General features: G+C 37.1%; 3 protein-coding genes across 4 annotated transcripts; 2 read left to right on the forward strand and 1 right to left on the reverse strand.

The window, feature by feature from the left end:
- Nucleotides 1-2,306: 2,306 nt before the first annotated feature.
- On the forward strand, nt 2,307-4,189 carry LOC103926952 (sirohydrochlorin ferrochelatase, chloroplastic-like). The gene is made up of 6 exons (XM_009335837.3): nt 2,307-2,465; nt 2,565-2,782; nt 2,902-2,963; nt 3,087-3,227; nt 3,307-3,399; nt 3,653-4,189. Exons 1-6 carry the CDS (start codon nt 2,419-2,421, stop codon nt 3,752-3,754), a joined length of 663 nt encoding a protein of 220 aa, XP_009334112.2. The 5' UTR covers nt 2,307-2,418; the 3' UTR covers nt 3,755-4,189.
- On the reverse strand, nt 4,118-6,692 carry LOC103926951 (high affinity nitrate transporter 2.7). Its single transcript, XM_009335836.3, has 2 exons — nt 5,486-6,692; nt 4,118-4,577 (listed from the first exon to the last, which is right to left on the reverse strand). The coding sequence occupies exons 1-2, from the start codon at nt 6,637-6,639 to the stop codon at nt 4,313-4,315; spliced, it is 1,419 nt and encodes a 472-aa protein (XP_009334111.2). The 5' UTR covers nt 6,640-6,692; the 3' UTR covers nt 4,118-4,312.
- A 2,908-nt stretch (nt 6,693-9,600) lies between these two features.
- On the forward strand, nt 9,601-18,484 carry LOC103926950 (DExH-box ATP-dependent RNA helicase DExH17). Of its 2 annotated transcripts, none has more exons than XM_048577849.1 (28): nt 9,601-10,070; nt 10,717-10,799; nt 11,011-11,194; nt 11,640-11,801; nt 12,152-12,389; nt 12,532-12,568; nt 12,664-12,710; nt 12,928-12,965; nt 13,123-13,144; nt 13,268-13,480; nt 13,577-13,733; nt 13,823-13,874; nt 13,991-14,062; nt 14,225-14,274; nt 14,385-14,502; nt 14,591-14,654; nt 14,767-14,850; nt 14,944-15,069; nt 15,161-15,357; nt 15,466-15,654; nt 15,746-15,997; nt 16,076-16,125; nt 16,283-16,300; nt 16,452-16,534; nt 16,655-16,841; nt 16,961-16,998; nt 17,095-17,472; nt 17,581-18,484. In XM_048577849.1, exons 2-28 carry the CDS (start codon nt 10,732-10,734, stop codon nt 18,078-18,080), a joined length of 3,624 nt encoding a protein of 1,207 aa, XP_048433806.1. In that variant the 5' UTR covers nt 9,601-10,070; nt 10,717-10,731; the 3' UTR covers nt 18,081-18,484. The 2 variants fall into 2 exon arrangements, with proteins under 2 accessions (XP_048433806.1, XP_009334110.2); XM_009335835.3 differs by having other exon boundaries at nt 9,602-10,070; nt 17,578-18,483.
- Nucleotides 18,485-25,283: the final 6,799 nt, after the last annotated feature.

Raw genomic sequence — 25,283 nt, forward strand, 5'->3', positions numbered from 1 at the left:
AACAAATGTCGTTCCATTCTAAAACGACGTCTAAAGTACGTATCAGGGAATGCACTATTAGGAACAAAATAATCATCCAAGAGTTCCATACCTCGTCGTTGCCTGCTTCTATCAATGTTTCCGGAACGCCTGGGCCTGCAGATCTGAGCTGCAGCTTGGATGACTCGACGGGAATGTGAGGCTCTGCCCCTTCTTACGTCGTCATCTCTCATTTGACGCTCCTCATCTTCTTCCCTCTCATTTCTTACCCGCTGCTGATTGAACATTGATTCTGATTGGTTAAACAAGTCTTCCTCTTCCTGATTCAATTCCCACATCATCCTTGACGAAGAAGAAGAAGACATTGAAAGAAAGAAACAGAAACTATGAATATTGAAACTAATTTTTGTGAATAAGGAAGCAGAAATTATGAATAATGATAGAGATTTTGAGAATTTTGGTGTGAGATTTCTGAAGATGGAAGGTGGATTATATAGAGGATTCAGAAAGGATTAGGTTCTGCATAATGCCACGTGGCATGCCGTCATTCGTTAAAAATCTGATGGAAATCTATCATCCAAGATTGTTAACAGATTATGACACGTGGCATGCCGTCATTCGTTTAAAATCTGATGGAAATCTATCCTCAAAGATTGTGAACCGATTATGACACGTGGCGCGACGTGATTGGTTAATAATCTTATCAGAAATCCATATTATAATTATTTATTTTGTATTATTTAATAATACTTAGGATAATGACACGTGGCGCACCGACAACGATTAAAAATCTTATCCGATATTACATTTAAAATTATTTTGTATTAATTTTATAAATAAAAAAAAAACTAATATTTTATTGCCTATTGCCAGGGCTATAGAAGTGTAACGGTGGAGATGCAAAATCTATTGCCAGGGCTACTTACTGTTCATTAAGGGCAATTACTGTTCATTAGGTGGATTGAATAGTGAATTGCCAGGGGGGAGGGCTCCAACGCTGGAGTTGCTCTGAGAGAGTGGCGTGCGATGTGGGGATAGAATAAGAACCCTTTTGTGCGCCTTTTTCTTTTGTAACAGTTTTTCGACTTTCCGGACAGTAAAATGCTGATTTGGGCAAAGATTATGTGTATTTACTCTTTTATCTGTGCCTAAATTGTGGACTGTTTTTCCAGCAATTGAGTTTTGGAACGGACAGATAATCTAGACCGTTCAAGAGAGATCTAGCGGTTTAAAGGCTTGACTTGGTTTGTACTTATTCAATATTGAATTGTAGTTTTTTTATTTAAAAAATAGACCAGATGATGGTTTCGTCACGTTAGTTTTCTCTTTCGAGGGCTAAGAAGACTCACAAAGGTATTTCAGCTACCTATGACCACCGTCGGACGATTCTCCACCGTTAAAAATCGAATCTAGAACGTACTGTGTAGAATATAGGTTTAGAATTCGTCTTCAACTACTAAACCAACTCTGTGATGATGAATAGTGAACTGAAGTTTATTGCAACTTGTAATGATTGCAAATGACAACACTACGTAGTGAAGGTTTCAGTTACATATCTTTTAATTCATGCATACTATCATTGACTTGACGACTCGGAAAAAAAAAAAAAAAAAAAAGCGATCTTGTGGTGGTCTTGTTGAACAGAAAAACCGGCCTCGAGTGAACATAAAAAGTTATAATTTAAGATAATAAACAAAGTGGGAAATGCAGTATGATTATTAGGGTTTGTGTAAATGAATATTTGGTTGGTGACGGTGAAAGAAACATATCAACTAACAACCAAAAGTTATTAATATCAATTATGAATTATTTGGTGAGGGTTCATCATATGCATTAATAACATTAGGCACATGCTGCATTTGTTAAATGTAAGCAATTGACCTGCTAATAAGTTAATCTGGAAAAAAAAAATTGTAGCTCAATTTGTTAAAAGCATTTAATTTTACATATGAGATTTCAAGTTCGAATCTCTTAAAATGAATGGTTTTTTCCTTTGATAAGATGAAAAGGCAAAAGTATATTATAATTATAAATTCTTCTATAAAAAAAAGGGATCAACTGGTGATTTCGTCACGACAGTCCATCTTCCGGGGCCTGAAAAACTCACAGAGACATTTCTATCTTCCTCTGGCCACTATTTTGTGATTCAATAGTGCCAAGAATCAAACCCATGACATACTGTTAATATGAGTCTGAAATTCGTTTCAAATCAGCGAGTCACTTTGTGATGGTATTTCAAATTATAAATGACGTGGTCCTTTTGGTGTTTCTTTGACACCCACTTATTGTCACGAGCCCAATAATAATCGGGCTTGGGCTCTATGGGCCAAGAGGTATCTCCAGGTCCAGGAATGTCCCTCTCAGTTGAAGGAATAACAACGACGTCGTCCCGCTCATCGATAAGAGAACCGTTGAAGCTCGGCTCTTCGCCGCCAAAAGATGTCGATTAGGTCGGTATCCACCCGCCCCCAATTTACCGCCAAAAGGTACAAGTCTCAAATCCCTCCATTTTTTCTTCCGAATCCGAATCCGCATCGTCTTTTGTGTTTTTACAATTTTGTTTTTCTGTGTTTGTCAAATCGAAGCTCGCCGGCGAGCGAAATTGGAGCAAGCCCAAGCTGCGCAGTCCTCAACTTCTCGAATTTGCAGAGAGGCCCCTCAAGAAATGGAAATTTGAGCAGAAGGTTGTGCAGGGGTAGCGCCAATGGAGGATTCGGACAGAACCCTCACGGGGTCTGTGACGGAGACGGGGTCATCATCGTCGACCATGGTTCGCGCCGCAAGGAATCAAATCTCATGCTAAGTAAGCTAATCAAATATTTGAGATTACGGATTGAAATCGCAATTTTTCTTTTGATTATTGTAAAAAGTTTGGATTTTTAAGATTGTTAATAGGAAATTGAACTGTATGAATTTTTTCAGATGAGTTCGTGAGCATGTTTAGAGAGCGAACTGGGTACCCAGTTGTGGTGGCAGCTCATATGGTACAATAATTAATTAATTTTTGTAATTAACTTTTATATTTTTAGGTGAATGTTGACAATGCGTTTTTTGATGCTCTAATGTTGGTCGAATTCTCATTTTGTGGATAAATTTTCGATGAGTAGGAGTTGGCGGAACCATCAATTCGGGATGCATTCAGTTCATGCGTTGAACAAGGGGCGAATCGTGTTGTTGTGAGCCCGTTTTTCCTCTCACCTGGTAGGCATTGGAATACGGTAGCTCAACTGACAATTAATATCGACGGGGTATTGTTTTTAATAGCTCACTCTACGAATGGTCTAGAAAACACGGTGATTGAATGGATTAGAGCGTTTTATTTTACAGGATATTCCGTCCCTGACAGCTGAAGCTGCAAAGGAGCATCCTGGTGTATCTCATATCGTAACTGCGCCTCTTGGCCTCCATCATCTACTCGTGGTATGACTATGGGATTTCCTCAGTTGTCAGTTTTTTCTTTGCCTACACGTCACAGAATTTCTCGAGCTGTGGTGAATTTATGTTGATGCTTAAATTGATGGTTGAATGTAGTTTTAGAAACAGATAGATTTAGGTAGGAAGATTGTGCTTGTTATAAATCGCTCAACTATGTTTTTGCTATACTCGATGTGCATTTCAACTGTATTACAGTAATGTGCTTTCATTCAAAGTCATGCAAGGTCTCTGGTTGCAGGATGTTTTGAATGATAGGATCAATCACTGCATAAGCCATGTTGCTGGAGATGCAGAGGAGTGCGCCGTTTGTGCTGGAACAAACAAATGCCAGCTCCATTGATTTATGCAGAGCTCACAGCAAAATATTATGGCGCTCATAATCATGGGACCATTTCAGCTTTAAAACCAGGAGATTGATCCTCTAACGAAGCGATTGTTGTGGTTAGGATTTTAAGGGCGTGTGGCTTGCTTTGGAGGACCAGGATTCACACGACGATCCCCCAATTCCCAAATATTTGGAACAGGGCTTTTCTACTTATTGATTGCTCGATGGATGGCAAGTCGATATTTTCATGGCAGCGGAGGTATGCTCTTGTGACGTAGAAGGAAATGAGGGGATATCGCAGGTATTATCTTAGGACCTCAAGTACCAATCCTGTATCATACATTTTGCAGATCAATCTGCATGTGTTGAAGGCTAATCTTCGTAAATATTTTCAATTGTATATGTAAAATTTTTTAGTTGCAATAATATGAAAGGTAATTGCAAAAGCCATCCAGCCTATTGTAGTCTTATTTACTACTTTTAGAACAACAATCTAACTATATATTACAAAGCCTTTTAGTCAAATTTTTGCTTGCTTCATGGAACTTGAGGCTCGAATCAATTTCGAGAATGCTATTGGAGCAAGTGATACTGGTTTGTTTCAGTTTCTTGTCCGTTGAGACGATCGCCATAGCCATAGGAATGGCCGCAGAACATTCCACCCCACTGAGGGAAGTAGATGAGGGAGACTGGGAGAGTGCACACAAGCATCATCACACCCATCAGAGAAATGCTCGTCTGCTTGGAGAATTCCGTGCCTGAAAACAACAGCAGCTGGGTTACCACCGCCCCCATCGTCCCTCCGCCGCCTGTGATCCCTGATACCACTCCCAGTGACCTGCATAAGTAAACAGAGATGTTTACATGCTAACTATGCATGCAAACTGAAGGAATTATAGTTGATTCAAACCTACGTCAGAGCACTATAATTAGTCATAGTATAGCTAGCTAGTCACACTCCAACAGAGTTATGCTAGGATCAGTCGTAATTCTCGTGTTTATTGGTTTTTGGCTTGTTAATACGAGATGATTGTTGGTGCTGATGGTGCATGTCACCAGCAATCCCCATTAGCACCGATAATCATCGACCACTTAACTACGTTACCGACTGATTTTTGCGTGAGTGATTTCTAACTGTTGGTGTTCATACGTCACCAACTCCCATCAATACCAACAATAATAATCACCGGAAAGAAATCCTTTCTTCATCTCTTCTTCCAAAGTTCAGGGATCAAATAATCCGGATCTTTAAAAATTAGAAAAATTAATGAAAAGAATTTAAAAACTTTGAGTTTTAACGATAAAGATAAAATAAAGGGTAAAGTAAATAGTACCATGATTTACTTTTTAATGTAAAAATATGATTTTTCGTTAAAGTTCCCTTAATATTTTGATCCAACGGCTAAAAATTATTATAGCTTTTAAAAATTCTTACTAATTTCTCTGTTTTTAACCGTTGGAACAAATTTTAAAGGCCTGGATCACTTGATCCCTGGGCTTTGGAGGGAGAGATCCGGAGAATCCGGACCTTCCAAATTTTATCCAACGGCAAAAAATTATCACCTTTTAAAAGTTCAAAACAAATGGATCGTTGGATGAAATTTGAAAGGCTCGAATCACTTAATCTGATGACCTTGATGAAAGAGACATAATCACCCAAACATCGCGTCATCAAGAATAAGTGGTAGAAGTGGGACCAACACAGAGAGGAATATGCCTCGTGGAGTGTCATTTCATCGTTCGTACCTTTTGGACACAAATGGCACCACACCAAACGTAAGGCCGGCGGCAGCTTGTACAAAGACAGAGAATGCACACATGACAAGTATGGACCCCCAAAGCGAGTTGACTCGTCCGAGTAGCAAACACAACAACCCCGCCACCGTCTGCGCCACCCACAACCCCCACAACCTTCCCCTCATCCCGAACCTTCTCGCCAGCCTATCGGAAACCAACCCGCCGCTCGGCCTCGAAAAGAAATTCGCCATTCCGAAGCTCGCCGCTATGATCCCCGCCACCTCAAGATTCACACCAAATCTGTCGTAGAAATACTCAGCTATGATATTATCAGTGGTCAACTCCACCCCAAAACTGAAGGCATAAGTCAACGCCAAAATCCATGCTCTATAATTCTTGGCCCCATTAAAAATAACACTTAACAAGCTCTCTTTAGACTTGTTGTCGACATTCTGAGAGCGTTTGTAGCTCCCAGAAGGTAGGTCTTGGCCAAATGCCAGGACCAATAGGGCAGTCACAGTTTGAAAAATTGCTGGCACGAAGAACGCCAGCCTCCAAGCAGTGGAGGAAGGCACGTTGAATGACATGATGAGAGAATAAATGAGTGGCATGACCATCTGGGTGACGCCGGAGCCCATGTTGGCCCAGCCGGCAGAGAAGCCGTTGGCGAGGCCGACAACGCATCCCGAGAACATGCAGCTCATCCAGAACTGGTTGGCGACGAAGTTGGCGAGGGAGAAGCCAGCGAGAAAGCGGATGGCGATGAAGGAATTGGGGGAGGAGATGAGAGAGGTGGAGAGGATGATGGGGGCCGTGAGAAGGGAGAGGGTGCCGATGGCGATGCGGGGGCCGATGAGGTCGCATATAGGTCCCATGGCAATGCGGGAGACGATGGAGCCGACGAAGGCCGCAGTGCCGGCATAGCCGGTGTCGGTGTCGGTGAGATTGAGGTCGTTGCGGATCACGGCGAGGAGGGGAGGGATGGAGAAGGTGGAGAAGAAGTTGGAGAAGAGGGAGAGCCATGCAAGGTGGAAGGCCAGCATGTGGGGTGGTGCTATTGAAAATAACCTCAACTCTGTGGCCTTTTGATCAGCATCCACTGGTAGTTCAAACATATTACAATGATCTTTTAGTACTTGTTCTTCGTCAGCATCAGCTTCCATTGCGGTGGCGGGGCGGTGGTGGCTGCGGCGGTGGTTGTTAACTATTAATTTGTTTAGTGAATTTTGTGATTTTCAGAATTTTTTTCCTTTCTTTGAAAAGCTTAAGGTAAAGAAGGAAAAGGAGGCAGAAGCATTGCACGCAAATCTTCCTGTCTGACTTTTTTGGTGCTTTAGGTTTAGATGCTGTGTCAAACAAGTTTATAGTTACTGCGCAGAATATGTCGATAACAATCTTATTAGTGGGAGATATTTTCAGCGTGTCGAACACAGCCTGACACATTATATGTTATAATATAATTGGTTTAAATTCTTTTTAAGTTACCAACTATTTGAATTATGATATTTGGTGTATTAAGCAATTTTTTGATATATTAAAAAATTTCTCTATTAATGGCTAATAATTCTATTATATAACTGTTGATATACGTTGATACGCCTTTTACCCACTTTATTATGTGCAAGTATTTTGGTGAGTATTATTATTTTTGCTTGTACTCATCAACAAATATATATATTGGTCATTAGCCGATGTAATAGACCTCTTTTTATGACATTCCAATTTAATAACACAGTAATATATGAAGAGAAATTTATACATACAATTATATTATTATACTGAACTTATAATAACGGTGAACTCGCTATATAACTCATTTCTCTTTCAATTAGTCATATGTATCAATTTGCGGATCAATTTGCTTTCACTAGTTCCAACCTTTGCTTTCAAGTGTTCAATTGAACACTAGTTGGACTTATGTGGACAAAGACAAAAGATGAAGGGGTACGTGTCAAAGGAGAAAATTTTAGGTCGACAGTTTAGACAAATATTTCTTCTCTCTTCTTTCAAATATCACGATAAGGAGAAAATTTTATGTCGACAGTTAATTTAGACAAAATTTCTTTTATATTTAGGTATCACTTGATTGTAATTAAGTACAAAGTCCAATGCAAAGGAATAGTTAAGCACAGGTAAGGTTATTTACATACTTATTTTTACTTCTCATACACCTTCTCAATTTTCAACTGTTAGGTCGTATGAATTGAAGATGATCAAACAAAAGAACGTGAAAGATAAAAATCGATGTCTGAATAACACTTTCCTTAAATACAAAGCCCAGCAAAAACGTTTCATTCTTTTGCGAGTGGGTCAGACATTTCATATAATCTGACTACGGACACAAAAATTGAATGGTAGGAGACAACCATGTGTCGAGTGGTGCGTTTTATCCTCTCAAATGGTGATGGATATTTTCGCCTTTGTTTGGTCAGCCTTGATCTAGATTTATACTCGGGACGGCTCTATATACACATATAGCAAATTTCGTAAGTGCATGCATATGGTCTTTTTTTCCTTTTTCCTTTTTTTTTTTTTTTTTTTTTCTCCGGCAAGGTTGCAACTGCTCTTATTTTCTTACTTAATTTCAGATATACATTTTTTTCATAAAAAGAAACAAGACATAACAACCTTGTAATCTTTCGCAAGGAGCTTCTCGTAACTCAAGTAATTAAAAATATTTATCTGAATACCCGAGATCTTTTAAGTTTGATTTCCCCTCTCTAACACCAAGCGTGCGAAAAGATGAAAAGATGTAAATTGAGTTATAGGATTCCAAGTGAAGGTTAAGGTAAGTTGATCAAAGTAAAAGGTGGATTGAAATGACATTGATGGGGTGGTTATGACTGACAAAAAAAAAAAAAAAGTGTGGAGAAGCATGGATGGAGCTAGAAACATTTTTAGTGAGAGCAACTTCGAATAATGAAATTAAATTAAAATTTTGATACAATGCTATTAACTTAATGTTCAACAACATGATTTTGGGTAATTGGTGTTTAGAATGGTGAAATATAAATCATTAGGTAATGGAAAAAATTACATGGCTCAGAAAGTGTGAGAGAGTAGAAATAATGTAGAACTTCATAGAGTATTTTAAAATAAGTGTTTGAACTGATGCTTCATTTCTAAGTGTATAAATAATTTGGCATATGTTGCCTCCGTCCATGTGAAGAAGAATCAAATCAAATAATGGGGGAAAAGATTACTATTTGGCATTTCCTTTTTTGTAGCATTTACTGTGTGTCCAAATCATGATCTGGAAATTTTCAGTAAATAGAAATTTCCTCACATCACATAACCACGACAAAAGTAACTTGGAAGACCAAAGCACCCTTAATAGCCTTGATAGGGATGGACAAACTTTGTCATGCTGAAAGTAGAATTTAGTGAAGTTGGCTAGAGCAGACAGGCGTGAATAATGCATACGAGTTTGAGTTGTTATTTTGTATAACTCAGATTAGTTAAAATTTGGAATTAAATTCAGATTAATCGCTTTGAAATTGGGTTGGATATGAATATATTGCTTGAATCGATTATGTAACATTTGGAGTTGGATTGAAATGAGGTTTTTAAGTATATCGTTCATAGTGGTAGAGCCAAATTCTTTGTGAGAGAGGGTCTTTCATATATGTATAGATAAAAAATTTCAAAATCTAACATTAACAATTGAAGTAGTCTTCACAAAATTGAAAGACCCATTAAATGTAATAGAGAGAATAAAAAGAAGTGCATAATACAACTAAATGAGAGGTAAAGAGCAGCGTAACTAGTAATTTTGAAATTATAAGAATAAAATTTAAACATATATGATTTGAATTGTTTGACAAAAAAAGGATGGCAAAGAGGATATATAGATGCAAAATAATAATGGACTAGGTTGCTTTAGAAATAACATTAAGTCGATTTTAAAACCTCATCCCTTGAGTTTCACTAAACCACAAAGACAAAATAAACAAAACTGTTAGAAAAATATAAGACACGACATCGTAAACTCAAATTCTTCGCGAGGACAATTCATGTTCTTTCTCATGTCTCATAGCTCTACAAGAGCATGCTTGAGGCTGTTAGAAAATTTTTACACAGTGATCAGGATAATCCGAAACCACTCTGTTCCAGTGGCTTGCATTTATAGATCATCTTTTACAAAAAAAAAAAAAAAAAGGCATATTCAAAACAATTTAAATAATTTTTCAAAATTTACTTATATTTTTACCAAAAATTAATTTCAAAATTTTTTTCTCAAAAACACTTTTAACTATTTTAAAAGTAATTCGAAACATAATCGGTAATGCTACCACATTTTGTCATTGCTTGAACGTTCACGCATTTTGCATCAGTGCGGTTCCAGACCCTTCTCCCGCCAAAAGGCCCAACTCGGACCATATAAAAACCTTTCAACTTCATTTGACAGTCCCCGTTTTCCTTCACCTGCACACTGCAAAGTCCAAACCTCTCTCCATCGCGCGAGAGCCGAAGCTTCGTCCTAATCTCTCTCTCTCTCTCTCTCTCTCTCTCTCTCTTCATGCATTTGGATTGAACTGACCGAGTTTCTGGACCGACGACCAGCTCGGGAGCTGCATTTTCAATCGACAAACCGGTCAGTATATTTTCGAATTTTACTCCAAGAGAATTCCTATATATCGAAATCGTGCTGGTTTCAATTTCGCGACCATTTTTTAACTTCGGATTGTAATTTTGCAGTTTCATGGAATTTTAAAAAATGGAGCTCGATCGAACTAAGAACTTAACTATTTGAATTCATTCTTACATATTTGCTGCGATTTGCTACTGCTGTGGATACATTTTTGGTTTAAGACTTTGAGAACTGATTCTGTTTGCAATTTAATTCGATTTCAAAGATCCGAAGAGGAATTTGAAGAGATTTAACATGTTTATATGCTGCTTGTTATTTGATCGCTGTAACTTTGTTGGATGTATGATTTGTCAAGCGACTTCCAGTAAATTTCTCTTAATTTTGTTTGAAATTCAAGTTTGAGACTTCTAATTTGGTTAATCATTGTCGTTTGATTTTTGGGGAAGTTTCTGGATTCTGTTATGCATTTGAGCCTTTATATACAAATTTCGATTTGAATGGATCTGCACATGCGAGGAATTGAAAATTTATGCGCTTCGATGTCTTTCTTTTGATACTTTGATATGCAAAAAGATATCTAAGAGTGACAAATGCAACTAATTATGTGGATCATAATTTGATGATTCATTTCCTCCACTCGGTGTGTCAGGAGACGAGTTCAACCATGGATTCGTATACACTGAAGTCCATGTCAGATTTGCCTGCTCCCTTTCGATCATCGTTTAATTTTAGGTAATCTTCTTTCCACTGAAGTTCTTAAAGCTCAATTACTGGTATCAGTTTGTTTTAGATGTTTCCGATTGCTGCATATTTCTAACACTGAAGGTGCATAATAGCTTTTGCTTTGAACGTTTTGATATCTGCATGATTTGATTATGTGTATACTATCCACATGGTGTGCAGTGAGTTGTTCTTAAGATGTATTCCATTCCTATGCATGTAGGTACTTCAATTCTCTGCAGAGCGAATGCTTTCCTGTTTGTTTCCACTCAGATACAAACATGGTTGTGTCAGCACCAACTGGGAGTGGTAAAACAGTCATCTTCGAGCTTTGCATTCTGAGGCTCCTTTCACGATTCCTCTCTGAGGATGGGAGGCTTGGTCGTACAAATGGAACTCTCAAAACAGTAAGTTTTTTGATGTCTCGAACTCTCAAAACAGTAAAGTTTTTTTTTTTTTTTTTGTCTCGAACCCAAAGTAGGGTAACAAACATTAGGTAGTACTACAATATATGCGTGGGAGCCTTAGTTTTCTTGATTTGGGCTTTTAATGGAACCACATACACTCTCACTGATTTTCTTTTATATGCCCCCTATTATTAATCTAGTCTTAATTCTCATTCATACGATATGTTCTCTTCTGATTTAGGCTTTGGTGTGCCAGCCAAGTTTTCTTTTGTCCTTTTTCTTATTGGACAATCCATGCTCTTCCATTGTTGCACATGGTCCACTCTTTTGGACTAGAAATTAGCGTAGTCTTTTTCTTGTTTCTTTGAATGAAAGCTTATGCATAGTCTCACTGTGCGGCAGTTAGTTATTCATTCTGTATAACTTATTTCCTTGTGGAATCAAGATCTATATAGCCCCATCAAAGGCTTTAGTCCAGGAGAAGGTTCGTGACTGGAACCAGAAGTTCGGGTCTTGGGGGATAACTTGCTTGGAGCTTACTGGAGATAATGAATCATACAACGTCAGGAATATACAGGAAGCAGACATTATATTAACCACTCCTGAGGTATGTATGAAGATGTATGCTATTGCTACACAAATATATATAGTTAAAACTTAATGATACCAATGGAAATACCCAATCCCTTCAGGTTCCTGCCTTGTCTAACCTGTGTCAACCTGCATTCTCTTCTGGTCTCTCCTTTTTAATCGCCTCAACTTGAATCCAATCCCTCCTTGAGGATCCTGACTTCCATTTGCGTTCATACTTACAAACATATGCTTCTATGTAGTTCCACGTGTATAAATTCTTTATGAGGCAGGTTTCATTCTCAGTTATCACATTTTTTTAAAATGGGCTTTATTACGACACATTAGGAGCATGACTAAATGGATTTTTTTTTCTTCTTTAAATAGAAATTTGATGCAGTAACCAGGTATCGTGCAAAGGATGGTGGAATGAGCTTTTTCAGTGATATAGCACTTCTACTTATTGATGAAGTTCATCTGTTGAATGATCCTCGTGGAGCGGTTTTGGAGGCAATAGTTAGTAGAATAAAAATGCTTGCTCAGAACCCTGAATTAAAATCAAGCTCTCTGGCTCACGTACGTTTCCTGGCTGTGTCTGCTACCATTCCAAATATTGAGGACCTTGGTGAGATTTGCATTCATTGGGGGTTCTGATTGTTAAAAGAAACAGTATGATTACAGTTTATTGTGTTTACTATGTTTGAAAGACTACAAATGATAAATGATTATACAATTACACACTGTAACTGTATGCAAAACCACTACAGCGGAATGGCTCAAGGTTCCGGTCCAGGGAATTAAAAGGTCTCTCAAACTTTAAGTTTATTTCATTAGGATATACTTTACCTTAATTAATATGAGCATCCAGTTATTTATTAATCTATCTGATGTAACTTTAGGTTTGGAGAAGAGATGAGGCCTGTAAAGTTGACAACAAAAGTTTTTGGTATCCACTCTGCTTTCCTATTCTTTTCTATGAAAACTCACTGCAAACACTCTCTGCTTTTTGTCAAGATGCTTTTAAGAGGAAAAGCTTCCTGATATATCCTTTATTGGAGGAAGACGAATGTTTGTTAGTTATCACTTTGTGCAGAAGCACAGTGTTTTTTTATCATTTTTTGTTCCCATTTATTTATTCATACTCAAAACTACCTATTGTGCAGGCTACACCCCCGCAAAAAATGATTTCCTATTCGAAAAGGTAATTGTTTAGACTACAGTGTACACTTATGATAATATTAAACCATATGCTTCTATTTTTTCAGAAATTCCATCATTCCATGTACTAGGAAAGTAGATACTTGACAAATAAAACCAATATTCACTTTCTGATGGTTTATACTTGTTCCCTTTTCCAGCGCCTTCAAAACTACATTTTCGGTAAAGACAACGCTTCAATAGATGCCTGCCTTTAAATCTATATTTGCATTAAATCTATGTGTGATTTAGTACATCAATTCTTAAAGACCATCAATAACTTATATGCTTAAAACTGACTTACAGATGTCCTCATGCAATATTCAAGAGGGAAATCTGCTTTGGTTTTCTGTTCAACTAGAAAAGGTGCACAAGAAGCAGCACAGAGGCTCACGCAGACAGTCATGGCCTTTGGCCACTCAAATCCATTCATTAAAAGCAAAGAACAGCAAGAGAGGCTAAGGGAAGCTTCATTTTCATGCGGTGACAAACAAATGCAATCTTATATTCCCTACGGTGGTAAGGGCTACTTGTTTTTCTGTTTGGTTTGCAGTAAACTTTGATGTACTGCAAGGCCCACATTGATTTGTTATCAAATAAATTGCTTGTTTGCAGTTGGTTATCACAACGGTGGCCTTTCCATGAAGGATCGTAACCTCATTGAAAGTCTTTTTCTTAAGGGCGATATTCAAATTTTGTGCACAACAAATACCCTTGCTCATGGAATCAACCTACCAGCACATACAGTAGTCATAAAATCAACACAGCACTTGTACGTTAAAGTTCCATCTCTTCCAACCAATGTATTGAAGCTTGAGAGGACCTCTTCTCTTTATTCATGAACATGTGCTTTCTGTCCAGCAACAAAGAAAAAGGTCTCTACATGGAATATGACCGGTCTACAATACTACAGGTTTGTCAAGATTCTATTTGAAAGAAATGACGACAAGTTTTTTAAAATAAAATAAGATCTTGTTCTATCAATTCCAATTTGAGTTTAAAATTATGTTAGTTGTACTCACCCTGCAGATGTGTGGGAGAGCTGGCCGACCACCATTTGATGATACAGGAATGGTTGTAATCATGACAAGAAAAGACACGGTAGTTCGATGCCTTTCCTCTTCCTACTCTCTTGTGCATTGGTGGTGGTGTTGAACTACTTTTCTTTTTTCATTTTTACTTTATTTTTTAGCAATTAAACTAATTCTGTATGATCTCAGAAGTCCTATTTTTGGAATATATTAATTATGTTCTTGATCTCAGGTTCACTTGTACGAAAATCTATTGAATGGATGCGAGATGGTGGAATCACAGTATGTACATAGTTTTTAATTCCTGAACGAATTTAGTGAGCTAGGCATTTGAGGGTATATTGTTAAATACTGCATGACTTCTGATGAGGTTGTATTGTCTCGTTCATTAGATTGCTTTCATGTTTGACGGAGCATTTAACCGCTGAGATAGTTCAATTGACTGTCTCTGATATTCCAAGGGCAATTGAATGGATGAAGTGCTCTTTCTTGTACGTGAGAATGAAGAAGGCATGTAATCACATCACCTATTTAAAAGATATCTTCATATATTTCTTTCTGATATAAACTAATTTCAGAAATGTTTAATGCATATTAGAACCCTGTGCACTATTCAGTTAGAAAAGTGATTTCTAAAGACCGTATAGAAAAGCATATGCAAGGTACTGAAACTGTTTACTTGTAGAATTATCGCTGGATCCCCTTTGCCCTTATACGTATCCTTCTCTCTCTTTCTCTCTCACTCATTTGATTATCACTGTTATTTTCTATCAGAGGTCTGTCTGAAGAAAGTTAATGAGTTGTCACAGCATCAGATGATACGGACCGATAAAGATGGTTTTCTTTTGAAACCACTAGGTATCAATACCATTAACCCATGAAGTGGTACCTTTCAGAATTCGCTGATGACTTTCTAATTTCTAACATTATTTTTCTGCTTTATTCCGTCAGAACCTGGGAGGCTGATGACAAAATACTACTTGAAATTTGACACAATGAAACACATTATGCAGACACCTGTAAACTGCAGTTTGGAAGATGCTCTTCATGTTATATGTCGAGCTGAGGAAATTTCATGTAATGTATTGTGTATAGTTGCTTACGTTTTCACTGGTTTTTGAAAAGTGAAATGAAGGAATTATGTGTATCTATCTGCTGCTGTATGAAGGGATACAGCTCAGACGCAGTGAGAAGAAGCTTTTAAATGACATAAATGCTGATAAAGATGGCCGACTTCGCTTTCATGTCCTTGGTGACAAAGGGAAGCGACAAAAGCGTATTCAGACCAGAGAAGAAAAAACATTTGTTCTGGCTAATGACTGCTTGACGGGTGATCCTTTGGTTCATGATCTATCCCTTACCCAGGTTTCATTCTTCATATTCTTTAATGTGTCCCTCATAATCTTGATCCCCTTTGCATTTGATTATGTTCAGAGCTACGTTGCTGAAACCAAATTGGTTTCTTTGCCACAGGATATGAACTCTATATGCTCAAATGGCTGTAGAATTGCAAGGTGTATGAAAGAATTTTTTATTTACCAAAAGAACTACAAGGGAGCCTTGAACTCGATGCTTCTGGCAAAGTCGTTGTATCAAAAACTCTGGGATGACAGCCCATACCTGCTGAAACAATTACCCGGGATTGGAATGGTGACTGCAAAGGTGTTCAACTTCATCTGTTTCGTGAAAAAGACATGTTTCTGTATTCTTGAGTCACTCGAATACTGACTCTTTGCAACTTTTCTTCCTTCAGGCACTACATTCAATGGGAGTCAGATCGTTCGACACACTGGCTGAGGCTGATCCCAGGAGAATAGAGATAGTCACTGGTCGAAAATACCCATTTGGAAACCATTTGAAAGAGTCTCTACATTCACTACCTCCAAAAGTTGAGATGAAGGTCGAAGAAAATGAGTGTCAGAGGCAAGGGAAACTGAAGCTTGTGGTAACACTGACTAGGCTATCAGCGACACTCCAACCAACCAAACGACATTATGCTGATATGGTATGAAGAATGATTTCTCAATTGCTGTTTCAGTTTTAACATTATACAAATCAAATTCTAACGTTGTATTTGCCACAGATTATTGGTTCAGAAGAAGATAACCTGATTGTCTTTCATGAGAAAATAAGGTGATCTTAAGTTCCTAACTTTGTTGCTTCCTTCTAATCATCGGAATTGTTCTTTCTGCCAAGTAGATGTTTCATATATCTAACATTCAGCTTTTCTTTTTTCGGTCGTGGTGGTTTGGTATATATCCTGTTTCCACTCTATTACCTCTGGCTGCAGAGTGGAGGAATTCTCCAGGTATGCAGGCTTAAACCTTAAATTTCTTCTCTCTTTGAAAACACGGTGGCATGTTGAGCATACCTGTTTAGAAACTTCCTTAAGCATATCAGCAGTTTCAGATTCATGATTATTACCTTGTTTAGGCTGAGTTAGGTTGTTTTCGTTGCAGCCCCTATAGCGCAACAATTCTTCTGTCGAATCCCCAACAAGGAAAGCTCACTGTAAAGGCTGATCTTGTTTTTGAAGAATACAGTAAAGCCCCTCCTTGCCCTCTCATGATATTTCTAGTTTCTTCCACTTTACAATAGCCTTGTACAAAATTTCCCTGGTTATTAACTTAACGATATCTGATTTGTTGTTTTGTTCATGCAGTCGGCATTGATCTCTCCCAGAAACTTGTATTAATGAAGGAAAGCAATAACAAGCGGGGAAAAAAGCCGCCTTCTTGTCCTCCACCTAAGGAAGTATGTGTCATAGAGGATGATGCTGAAACTATACGTCAGGCTCCAACGAAAGAGCATCCCAAATCGACCAAATCCAAAAGGGTAGATGGTTCCATGTGAGTCTTTCTTCACCGGTACTTGTATTTCGTTTCTGATTATTAAAACTGCTTTTCGGGGTCTGAAATCTGGCGTGGTTACTTAACATTTTACTTGAATTATTTGGATTATATAACAGGCCGAGTTTCAACCTCCTGGATGATGAGTTTGAAGAAGGTAGAGTTTAATTGATAATTGACAATACTAAACATCTGAGAGTTTTTAAATCCTTCCCTCCTAATCACCAACAAATTTCACCTCGAATTTCTGAAGACGAGGTTGCTGCCAACATTCGAGAAGATGAGGTCGCTGCCAAAGCTGAAGAGGAGGAATGCAAAATCATCACACACCAAACGGTATTTGATCACATACGTGAAAAGGCAAAGAACTTCCCCGTCTTGGTGGCATCAAATGGTGCGCATTCTGCATCCACAGAACCCTTGGTTTTGACAAGAAAACGTGCTCGTGAGAAGCAGCTTGAACCCCATAGAGAATTCGAGGTTCTGGAAGAGTTAGAATGGAATAAAATTCCAAGGCGGACTGCGGTGAATCCATCTTCAGAACCCAAAGAGGCAGAACAAAATCAACATAACATGAACAATCTCCCTACTCCCAGAAGCTCAGCTACCATGAACCCGATGGATGACAGAGGTAGGATCGTTACCCAAACACACGCAGAAACACATACTAATCACTCTTTAGTCCTTATATATGTAATGTGGAGCTGTTAATCATTACATTCTACTTTGTATGTAGAAGCTGGTCTTCCTCTTGAACCCGTAGATGGAACTTTCAAAACTTCAAGAGAAGAAACAATATTTGAGCACATTCGAACAAAAGCCAAGAATTTTCCGGTGATCAATAAATTGAGGGTGGTGGATTCTGGTTATTCAACCATGAAAGAACATCCTTCCAAGAGTCGCCTTGAATTGAGTATGGATACGACTGGCACGCTGAAAGGAACAACAGAGTCGAACAAAGTTCTGAGAGACACTGCATTCGTCTCAGATTCGGGAGCCAGAAAAGCATCAAATGTGTCTCCTAGAGGTTTAGGCGACGGTGCTGCAAAAATGCTGTCTTTTGATATCTCCATGTTGAAGAATACGAAGAAATCACCGGAACCAGGCAGTGCTGGCAAGAGGAAACATGAGCTTTCTCCGCTTGTACCACAAAGGCAATGGTGCTCGTTGACATCTGCTGGCAAACCCAGGGAAGCAGACACATTTCTTGGATTTGAGAGTATCTTTTCGTTCCTCTGATGTTTCTTTCGATGCACGAAACTGCGAGTATCGAGTCACAGCCTTGATTTCTTATAGCTTTAAGAGCCTGATGATTGCAAATTTCCATTTAAGAGATGTACCAGTTTTTGCCTTGCTGGAAATTGTTAGTGTGGCGTACCAAACAAGACGTGAACGCACGAAATAAGCATGATGTGCTAGCCAAGTTAGTTATGCCCAAGTCCGTGTATTTTTTTTTTTTTTATCTTTTTCTCTTTTAAGAAAGGGTTACTATGTTAAAAGTGACGATTTTAGTGTGAATTCTATCAGGGTTGATTGCGGCTTATAATGCCCCACTAGGCAAACAACACTTCGTTTGGCCACCTTTGGTTAACCCTAGATTAAAACTAAACCCTACCCCCTATGGTCACAGTCTATAAATGACCCTTGCCACCAATACTTCGTGCGAGCAACAATGGTTGACCCGTCCACCAAGCCTGCATTGTTGCGCATGGGCTCACCTTGTTTAGCGTGCTCCGCTCCCACCACATTTTTCGTGTGCCGAGGTTGCCTCATTTTGCATGTGTCAGTTCGCCCACGTTTTTCGTGGGCTAGCCCACCTCATTTGCGTGGTGCATTTACCATATGTTGAGCCTGCCTCAGTTTTGCACGATTCGTGCGCCCAAGTGCTATTCATTTTCTGTGAGCAGAACCTGCCTCGTTTTGCGTGCATAGAGCGAGCCTTGGTTTACGCGACTGATCCCACCTCATTTTCAGTGCGCTGAACACATATTGTTTTGCATGCCAAAAGCTTGCTCCTTTTTCTGTGAGGAGAGCCGCCTCGTTTGTGCTGCACTGGAACTTGCCTCGTTTTCCGTGAGCCCGAGTTTGTCTCGTTTTGCGCTTGTTAAGTCCGCCTAACACCCACATTTTTTGGTAAAATATTTTCGTGGAATATTTTGTGTGAGCATTAAGCAAAAACTTTATAAGACATTTGAAAGCATTTTTACGAACATTAAGCAATAAATGTGTATTTAGTAGAATATTTAAGCCAAAAATTAATAAAATAAGTGAAAAATATAGTAGTAAGGTCCAAACATTGTTAAATAGGGTTTCATCTCAAGAATATTAACGAAAGTCTTATTTTAATTTTAAAACTTCATGGTGAGGCAAAAGTGAATAAATAGATTGAACGATAATTTATGTACGAATTTGCAAAACTGACTAGAAATCGTGAGTGTTAACCCATGTTTTTGTGAAAAATGCAAATTTTTTATTTTCTTGTAATATTTTCCATGAACATTAAGGAAAACATTATAAGACATTTGGAAGCGATTTTACGGTTTATTGAGCAATAAATGTATATTTAGTAGAATATTTGAGCCAAAAGCTAAAAAAAATAAGTGAAAAATATAGTCATGAGGGCCCAAAACAATGTCAAAATGAGGTTCCACCCTCAAGATATCAACGAAAAGTTTAACATTAATTTTCAAAATTTCACGGTGAGGGAAAGATGAAAATAACAGATGGAATGATGGTTTAAGTACAAATTTTAAAAAAGGAAAATGTATTTTTTGTACATACCGGTTCATGCAACAACTCAGAAATGTGCAAAGGCCTTGCTTACCACTATTAAACTCCACACCTTTTGTTTGCCCATGATCTTACCGGTAAGAACACGTACAATATTTGAGCTAAATATTTGCATAGTTTCTTACTGGTAAGAACACGTTCAATATCTAAGCTGAATATTTACATCTTCTTACCGGTAAGAACATGTGCATTATTTGATCTAAATATTTTCAAAAACTTTACGATGAGGTTAAGGTGAAAAAAAATAGATATGTACGAATTTACAAAACCGATTAAAAACCATGAGTGTTAATCTTGATTAGATCCTTGATTAATAGCTAATGTATTAATCATTGATTTTGGAATGTCATTGTCTTTCTTAAACTTTCAAAGTTATTGTTAATTTGCAATTAATTCAATATTATTGTTATATACATCCGATTTCTTTCTCTCTAACAACTTAATTATCGATTAATAGTATCGCTTTACGCAATTAATTCAAGAGGTGGGGAGAGCTGATGACCAAGCTCAAGTAATCAAGCGTACTGGGGTGTTTTGAGTTCTATTCTTCGTCTTCAAAAGTATAAAATGATGATGTGTCGACTTGCTATGTCATGAATCGGAGAATGACTTATATGAAGCAGGTTCATCATCAGGTAGTTTTTTTTTTTTTTTTTTTGTCTAATTATGCTTGTCATGTATAAGTTTCTCTTCAAGACAATGCATGATTAGATAGGAATGCTGTGCAGCGGATGAATCTGTTTTATGTAAGTTACTTTCGACGAACTTATATAGAACGTGTTCATTGTTTCATGGTGTTTTTTGTCCAATTATGTATTGCCATGTATAAGTTCTCCCCAAGATAATGTATAGTTGAGTAGAAACGTCATAGACGAAAGGTCTCCAGCTGCTGCCCAAATACTAGGTTCTTCTTTGGTTGATGAAACGGATTCCTCAAGATCCAGATCGAGTTAAAGTAGCTTTAAGGAATAGTTTAATGTTACCGCGAACATCCTGACCTATGCATATCAAGGAAAAGCTCTTCTCCAACAGATACCACATCTGAAACTCTACATACCTTGTAAGGAGAATGCTCGAACTGTCAGAAAGATATCAATCGCAGAAGAGAGGAAATATCTCCACTAATAGGTATCAAGTTGTTCCATAAACATTTTTTTATAGAGAGGGCGCAGGGAGGAATCGGTGTTCTAAAGGAAAATGCTTTTGTTGTACATACCGGTTCATGCGACAACTCAGAAATGTGCACAAGACCTGCTGACCACCATTAAACTCCACATCTTTTCTTTGCATGTGTTCTTACCGGTAAGAACATGTTCAATATCTAAGGTGAATATTTCCACAACTTCTTATTGGTAAGAACACATGCATTATCTAATTTGAATTTACAAAGGTTATTACTGGTATGAACACTTTATATATTTCCTAGATCTTTTTATTTGTTTATAATTATTCCAAAATAGTAGGCAAAGTGTTAGAAAAATGCATGGCTTGTAATGACTCGTCTTGACACGCTAACCTTCGTATCGTGGCACGGCATAACAAGCGTCGCGGCCAACAACGATGTTCTGGCATGCCGCGATGTGAGGGTTATTGTATCAAGACTAGGCATGACATGCATTTTTCTAACACTTTGACACGCAAACCCTCGTATCGTGGCACGTCAAAACATCGTTGTTGGCAAGTGTTACCCAAAAAGGAAAAAACAAAATTGCACAGCGGTTCGCCTTCCTTTGAAAGGAAAAAACAAAATTGCACGGCGAGTTATAAATTTTCACCATATTTTTTTTTTTTTTAAGGAGTTACTATGTTAATAGTGACGACTTTAGTGAGGATTCTATCAGGGTTGATAGCGGCTTATAAATGCCCAAACCCTAACAATGCTTCGTTTGGCCAACTATGGTTGACCTCTGAGATTAAAGCTAAACCTTACCCCATATTGATAACGGCCTACAAATGCCCACCCCCAGCAACTATGGTCAACTCGTGAAATTAAAACTAAACCCTACCACCTATAACTGCCCTACCCTAGGCACCAATGCTTCATATGGGTAACAATGGTTCACGGTGAGGTGAAGATGAAAATAAATAGATTGAATGAGATTTACATACGAATTTTCAAAACCGAATAAAAACCGTGAGTGTTAACCCACGTTTTTTTGTCAAAAATGAAAAATTTTCATTTTTGCAAAATATTTTCCATGGGCATTAAGGGAAACTTTATAAGGCTTTTGGAAGTGGTTTTACAATTTATTGAGCAACAAATGTATATTTAGTAGAGTATTTAAGCTGAAAACTAAAAAATAAGTGAAAAATATAGTAGTAACTAGTGAGGCCCAAAACATTGTCAAAATGGGGTTCCACCTTCAAGAATATTAATGGAAAGTCTTACTTAAATTTAAAATTTCATAGTGAGGCGAATGTGAAAATAAATAGATTGAACAATGATTTATGTATGAATTTGCAAAGCCGACTAAAAATCGTGAGTGTTAACCCACGTTTTTTGTAAAAAAATTCAAATTTTTATTTTCTCGAAATCTTTTCGTGAACATTAAGAAAAACTTTATAAGGTATTTGGAAGCGGATTTACAATTTATTGAGCAACAAATGTATATTTAGTAGAGTATTTAAGCCGAAAACTAAAAAAATAAGTGAAAAATATAACAATGACTAGTGAGGCCTGAAACATTGTCAAAATGGGGTTCCACCCTCAAGAATATCAATGGAAATTCTTACATTAATTTTTAAAACTTCACGGTGAGGTGAATGTGAAAATAAATAGATTGAATGATAATATATTTACTAATTTGCAAAATTGACTAAAAAACATGAATTACCCACGTATTTTTTTCGCCAAAAATGCAAAATTTTCATTTTCGCGAAATATTTTCCGTGAGCATTAAGGAAAACTTTATAAGACATTTGGAAGCGGTTTTAGGATTTATTGAGCAACAAATATATATTTAGTAGATTATTGAAGCCAAAAACTAAAAAAAAAATAATTGAAAAATATAGTAGTGACTAGGGAGGCCCAAAACATTGTCAAAATGGGATTCCACCCTCAAGATATATATTGACGGAAAGTCTTACATTAATTTTTAAAACTTCACAATGAGGTGAATGTGAACATTGATTTATGTATGAATTTGCAAAACGAATAAAAACTGTGAGTATTAACCCACACTTTTTTTGTAAAAAATGCGAGTTTTTTATTTTTGTGAAATATTTTTTGTGAGCATTACGGAAAACTTTATAAGGCATTTGGAAGCAGATTTACTATTTACTGAGCAACAAATGTATATTTAGTAGAATATTTAAGCCGAAAACTAAAAAAATAAGTGAAAAATATAGTTGTGAGGCCCAAAACATTGTCGAGGGTTTATTGGCAAAAAATAATTTTACTGTTTCTTTTCTCTCAAGCACAGCCAAGTAACCTTAGTGGTTGTCCTCATTTTTTCTTCCGCCTCTTTTTCACCTTTATTTTTCCAAATAAAATTAATTTTTAGTGATGAAATAGTTATCCATAAATAGTCGTTAAAGATATAAACAACCTCTTTAATGACAAAAAAACGTTTGAAAGTCCTCCAGCAAAAAGATTTAGCGACTTAAACCGTTTATATTTTCTCTCTTTTGGAAATGTTATTTTCATTATAATAATACATGTGTACAATTGCTAGTTTACATAATATCAAGATTGTCCAGGACAATTTGCTTTCGATAAAATGGAACAACATTGATAGCTTATCGAGATGTAATTAAACTACTTGATCGAGTAACCGTGATATTGATTGGGTTATGTTAAAAACTGAACCCAAAGAAGTATACAAATGAGGTGTAATAGCACATGTGGATAAAAACTTGCCTACACACCTCTAAACACTACTGTGACACACCTAGGGGTGATTTTCCGTTGGATTGGATCGGAAACAACTATTTTAATGTCAATTAAAAAAAAAAAATCATGGAATCAAATATTGGTTCTAATTTCAGAATTTTATATTATCGGAAATTTTGGAACATAGTTCGGATCTCCTACATTTTGCAAGACTTTAAAAAATTTTGCGAACTTTTAGTATCCACCATTTAATATTTTTTCCGAACTTTTGCGATATTTGTATGTCATTACGTATGTGTATAACATAAAATCATATCTTAGACAAAATAAAAGAGTAACGATTAAAGTATATCTAAATATAAAAACAAATATGTTAAAATAAGAACATGCATGATTTTTTTTTAATAGTAGTTAGTTTGAGAGATTTTGGATCAGAATTTTTAATTTTGAATTGGATAGGTATTGCCATTAATTTTTTGAAATTGGATATCTTCGGACTCAGGACGGAATTTTTTGGTGCGGATTGGAATTTCCAATCTAACTTGCACCTGGAATTTCCAATCTAACTTGCACCCTAGACACACCAAACCAATAACACGAGTCACACATTTTAAATTTTTTAGATTTATAGCATGATTGATTTGAGATTTCATCACCTTAAGTTTCCTTTCATATAAATCATTCTTTCACGTGGTGAAGAAAAAAGTAAACTCTTATAATCTGTGATTAGTGGCTGACAAGGTGAGAAGCTATATCTGGGAGTTAGACTATATGGTCCGCAGACTCCACACCATGCACATTGAAACAAGCAATCAAAGGAGAAAAAAGGAATCTAAGGCCCCAGCTTATCCTGCTAAACACCAAAACCCTAAAATGCAAAACCCTAAAAGCCCATTTTGTTGCTGAATTCGCTTTGTCCCATTACATTCCATAACACCGACTCTTCGGCTGGGTGTACTGATTTGATGGGTTTTCGTAAACTCAGGAGCCCAGAGAATGCCTGTCTCTCCTTTAATGCAGTATATACTTTTTGTGGGGTGTATGTAGAGTAACTGTCCTCTCCGCTGGCGGCTAGGGGCCGGGGAGAGAGAGAGGGTAAGTATATTATATTTCCAGAGTGTTTTATAAGAGCGATGTGCAGGAAGGAAGATATAAACTCGAAACCTCGGGTGCAATTAAGGGATCGAGCTTACAATATATTGGGAAAATAAGAAAAAAGGAGATTTTCTCTGATTTGATATATCACAACTCGCACAATTTTTTATACAAGCGATACTACAGGAAAAAAGATTCAAACTAGAAACCTCGAGTGCAATAACAAAGAAAATTGCTCTCAATCAACCAATCGAGCTTTACGGTGTGTTGGGAAAATCAGAAAAAAGGAGATTTACTTTGCTGTGATATATCTCACAACTCACACGTTTAGATGAACAAAAGAGAGTTTGAATTTGTCGCTTTGCTAGTGAAATAGACCAAAGAGGAAGTTCTTTTTATTGGCATCTTGCTGTTTAATGTCTTTTTCTGATTGAAACTCGATCTGGGAGTGACAGGTCCCTTTTTTTTTGGCAGCTGCCTATTTCCCAACTTTTCAGATTTTTTTACACTGTATTGAGATTCTTATGTGTAACCGAAAATATATACGTCAATTATGTCTCACTAACTCTAACTAGAGAGAGAGAGTTTTATACTTGTGCCTATAAATATATTATCACACGATTATATTCTCGATTACCTCTAAGTTTTCGGGCCTCAAAAGTCTTATCATTTTTTTGAAACGTACTAAAAGTTTTACCTTTTCTTTAGAAAATTTTCATTTATTT

This window comes from the organism of the source record quoted next, unplaced genomic scaffold (assembly GCF_019419815.1).
Source record: "Pyrus x bretschneideri cultivar Hongxiangsu unplaced genomic scaffold, Pyrus_bretschneideri_v1 Contig12, whole genome shotgun sequence".
In the NCBI taxonomy this organism is placed as follows: domain Eukaryota; kingdom Viridiplantae; phylum Streptophyta; class Magnoliopsida; order Rosales; family Rosaceae; genus Pyrus; species Pyrus x bretschneideri.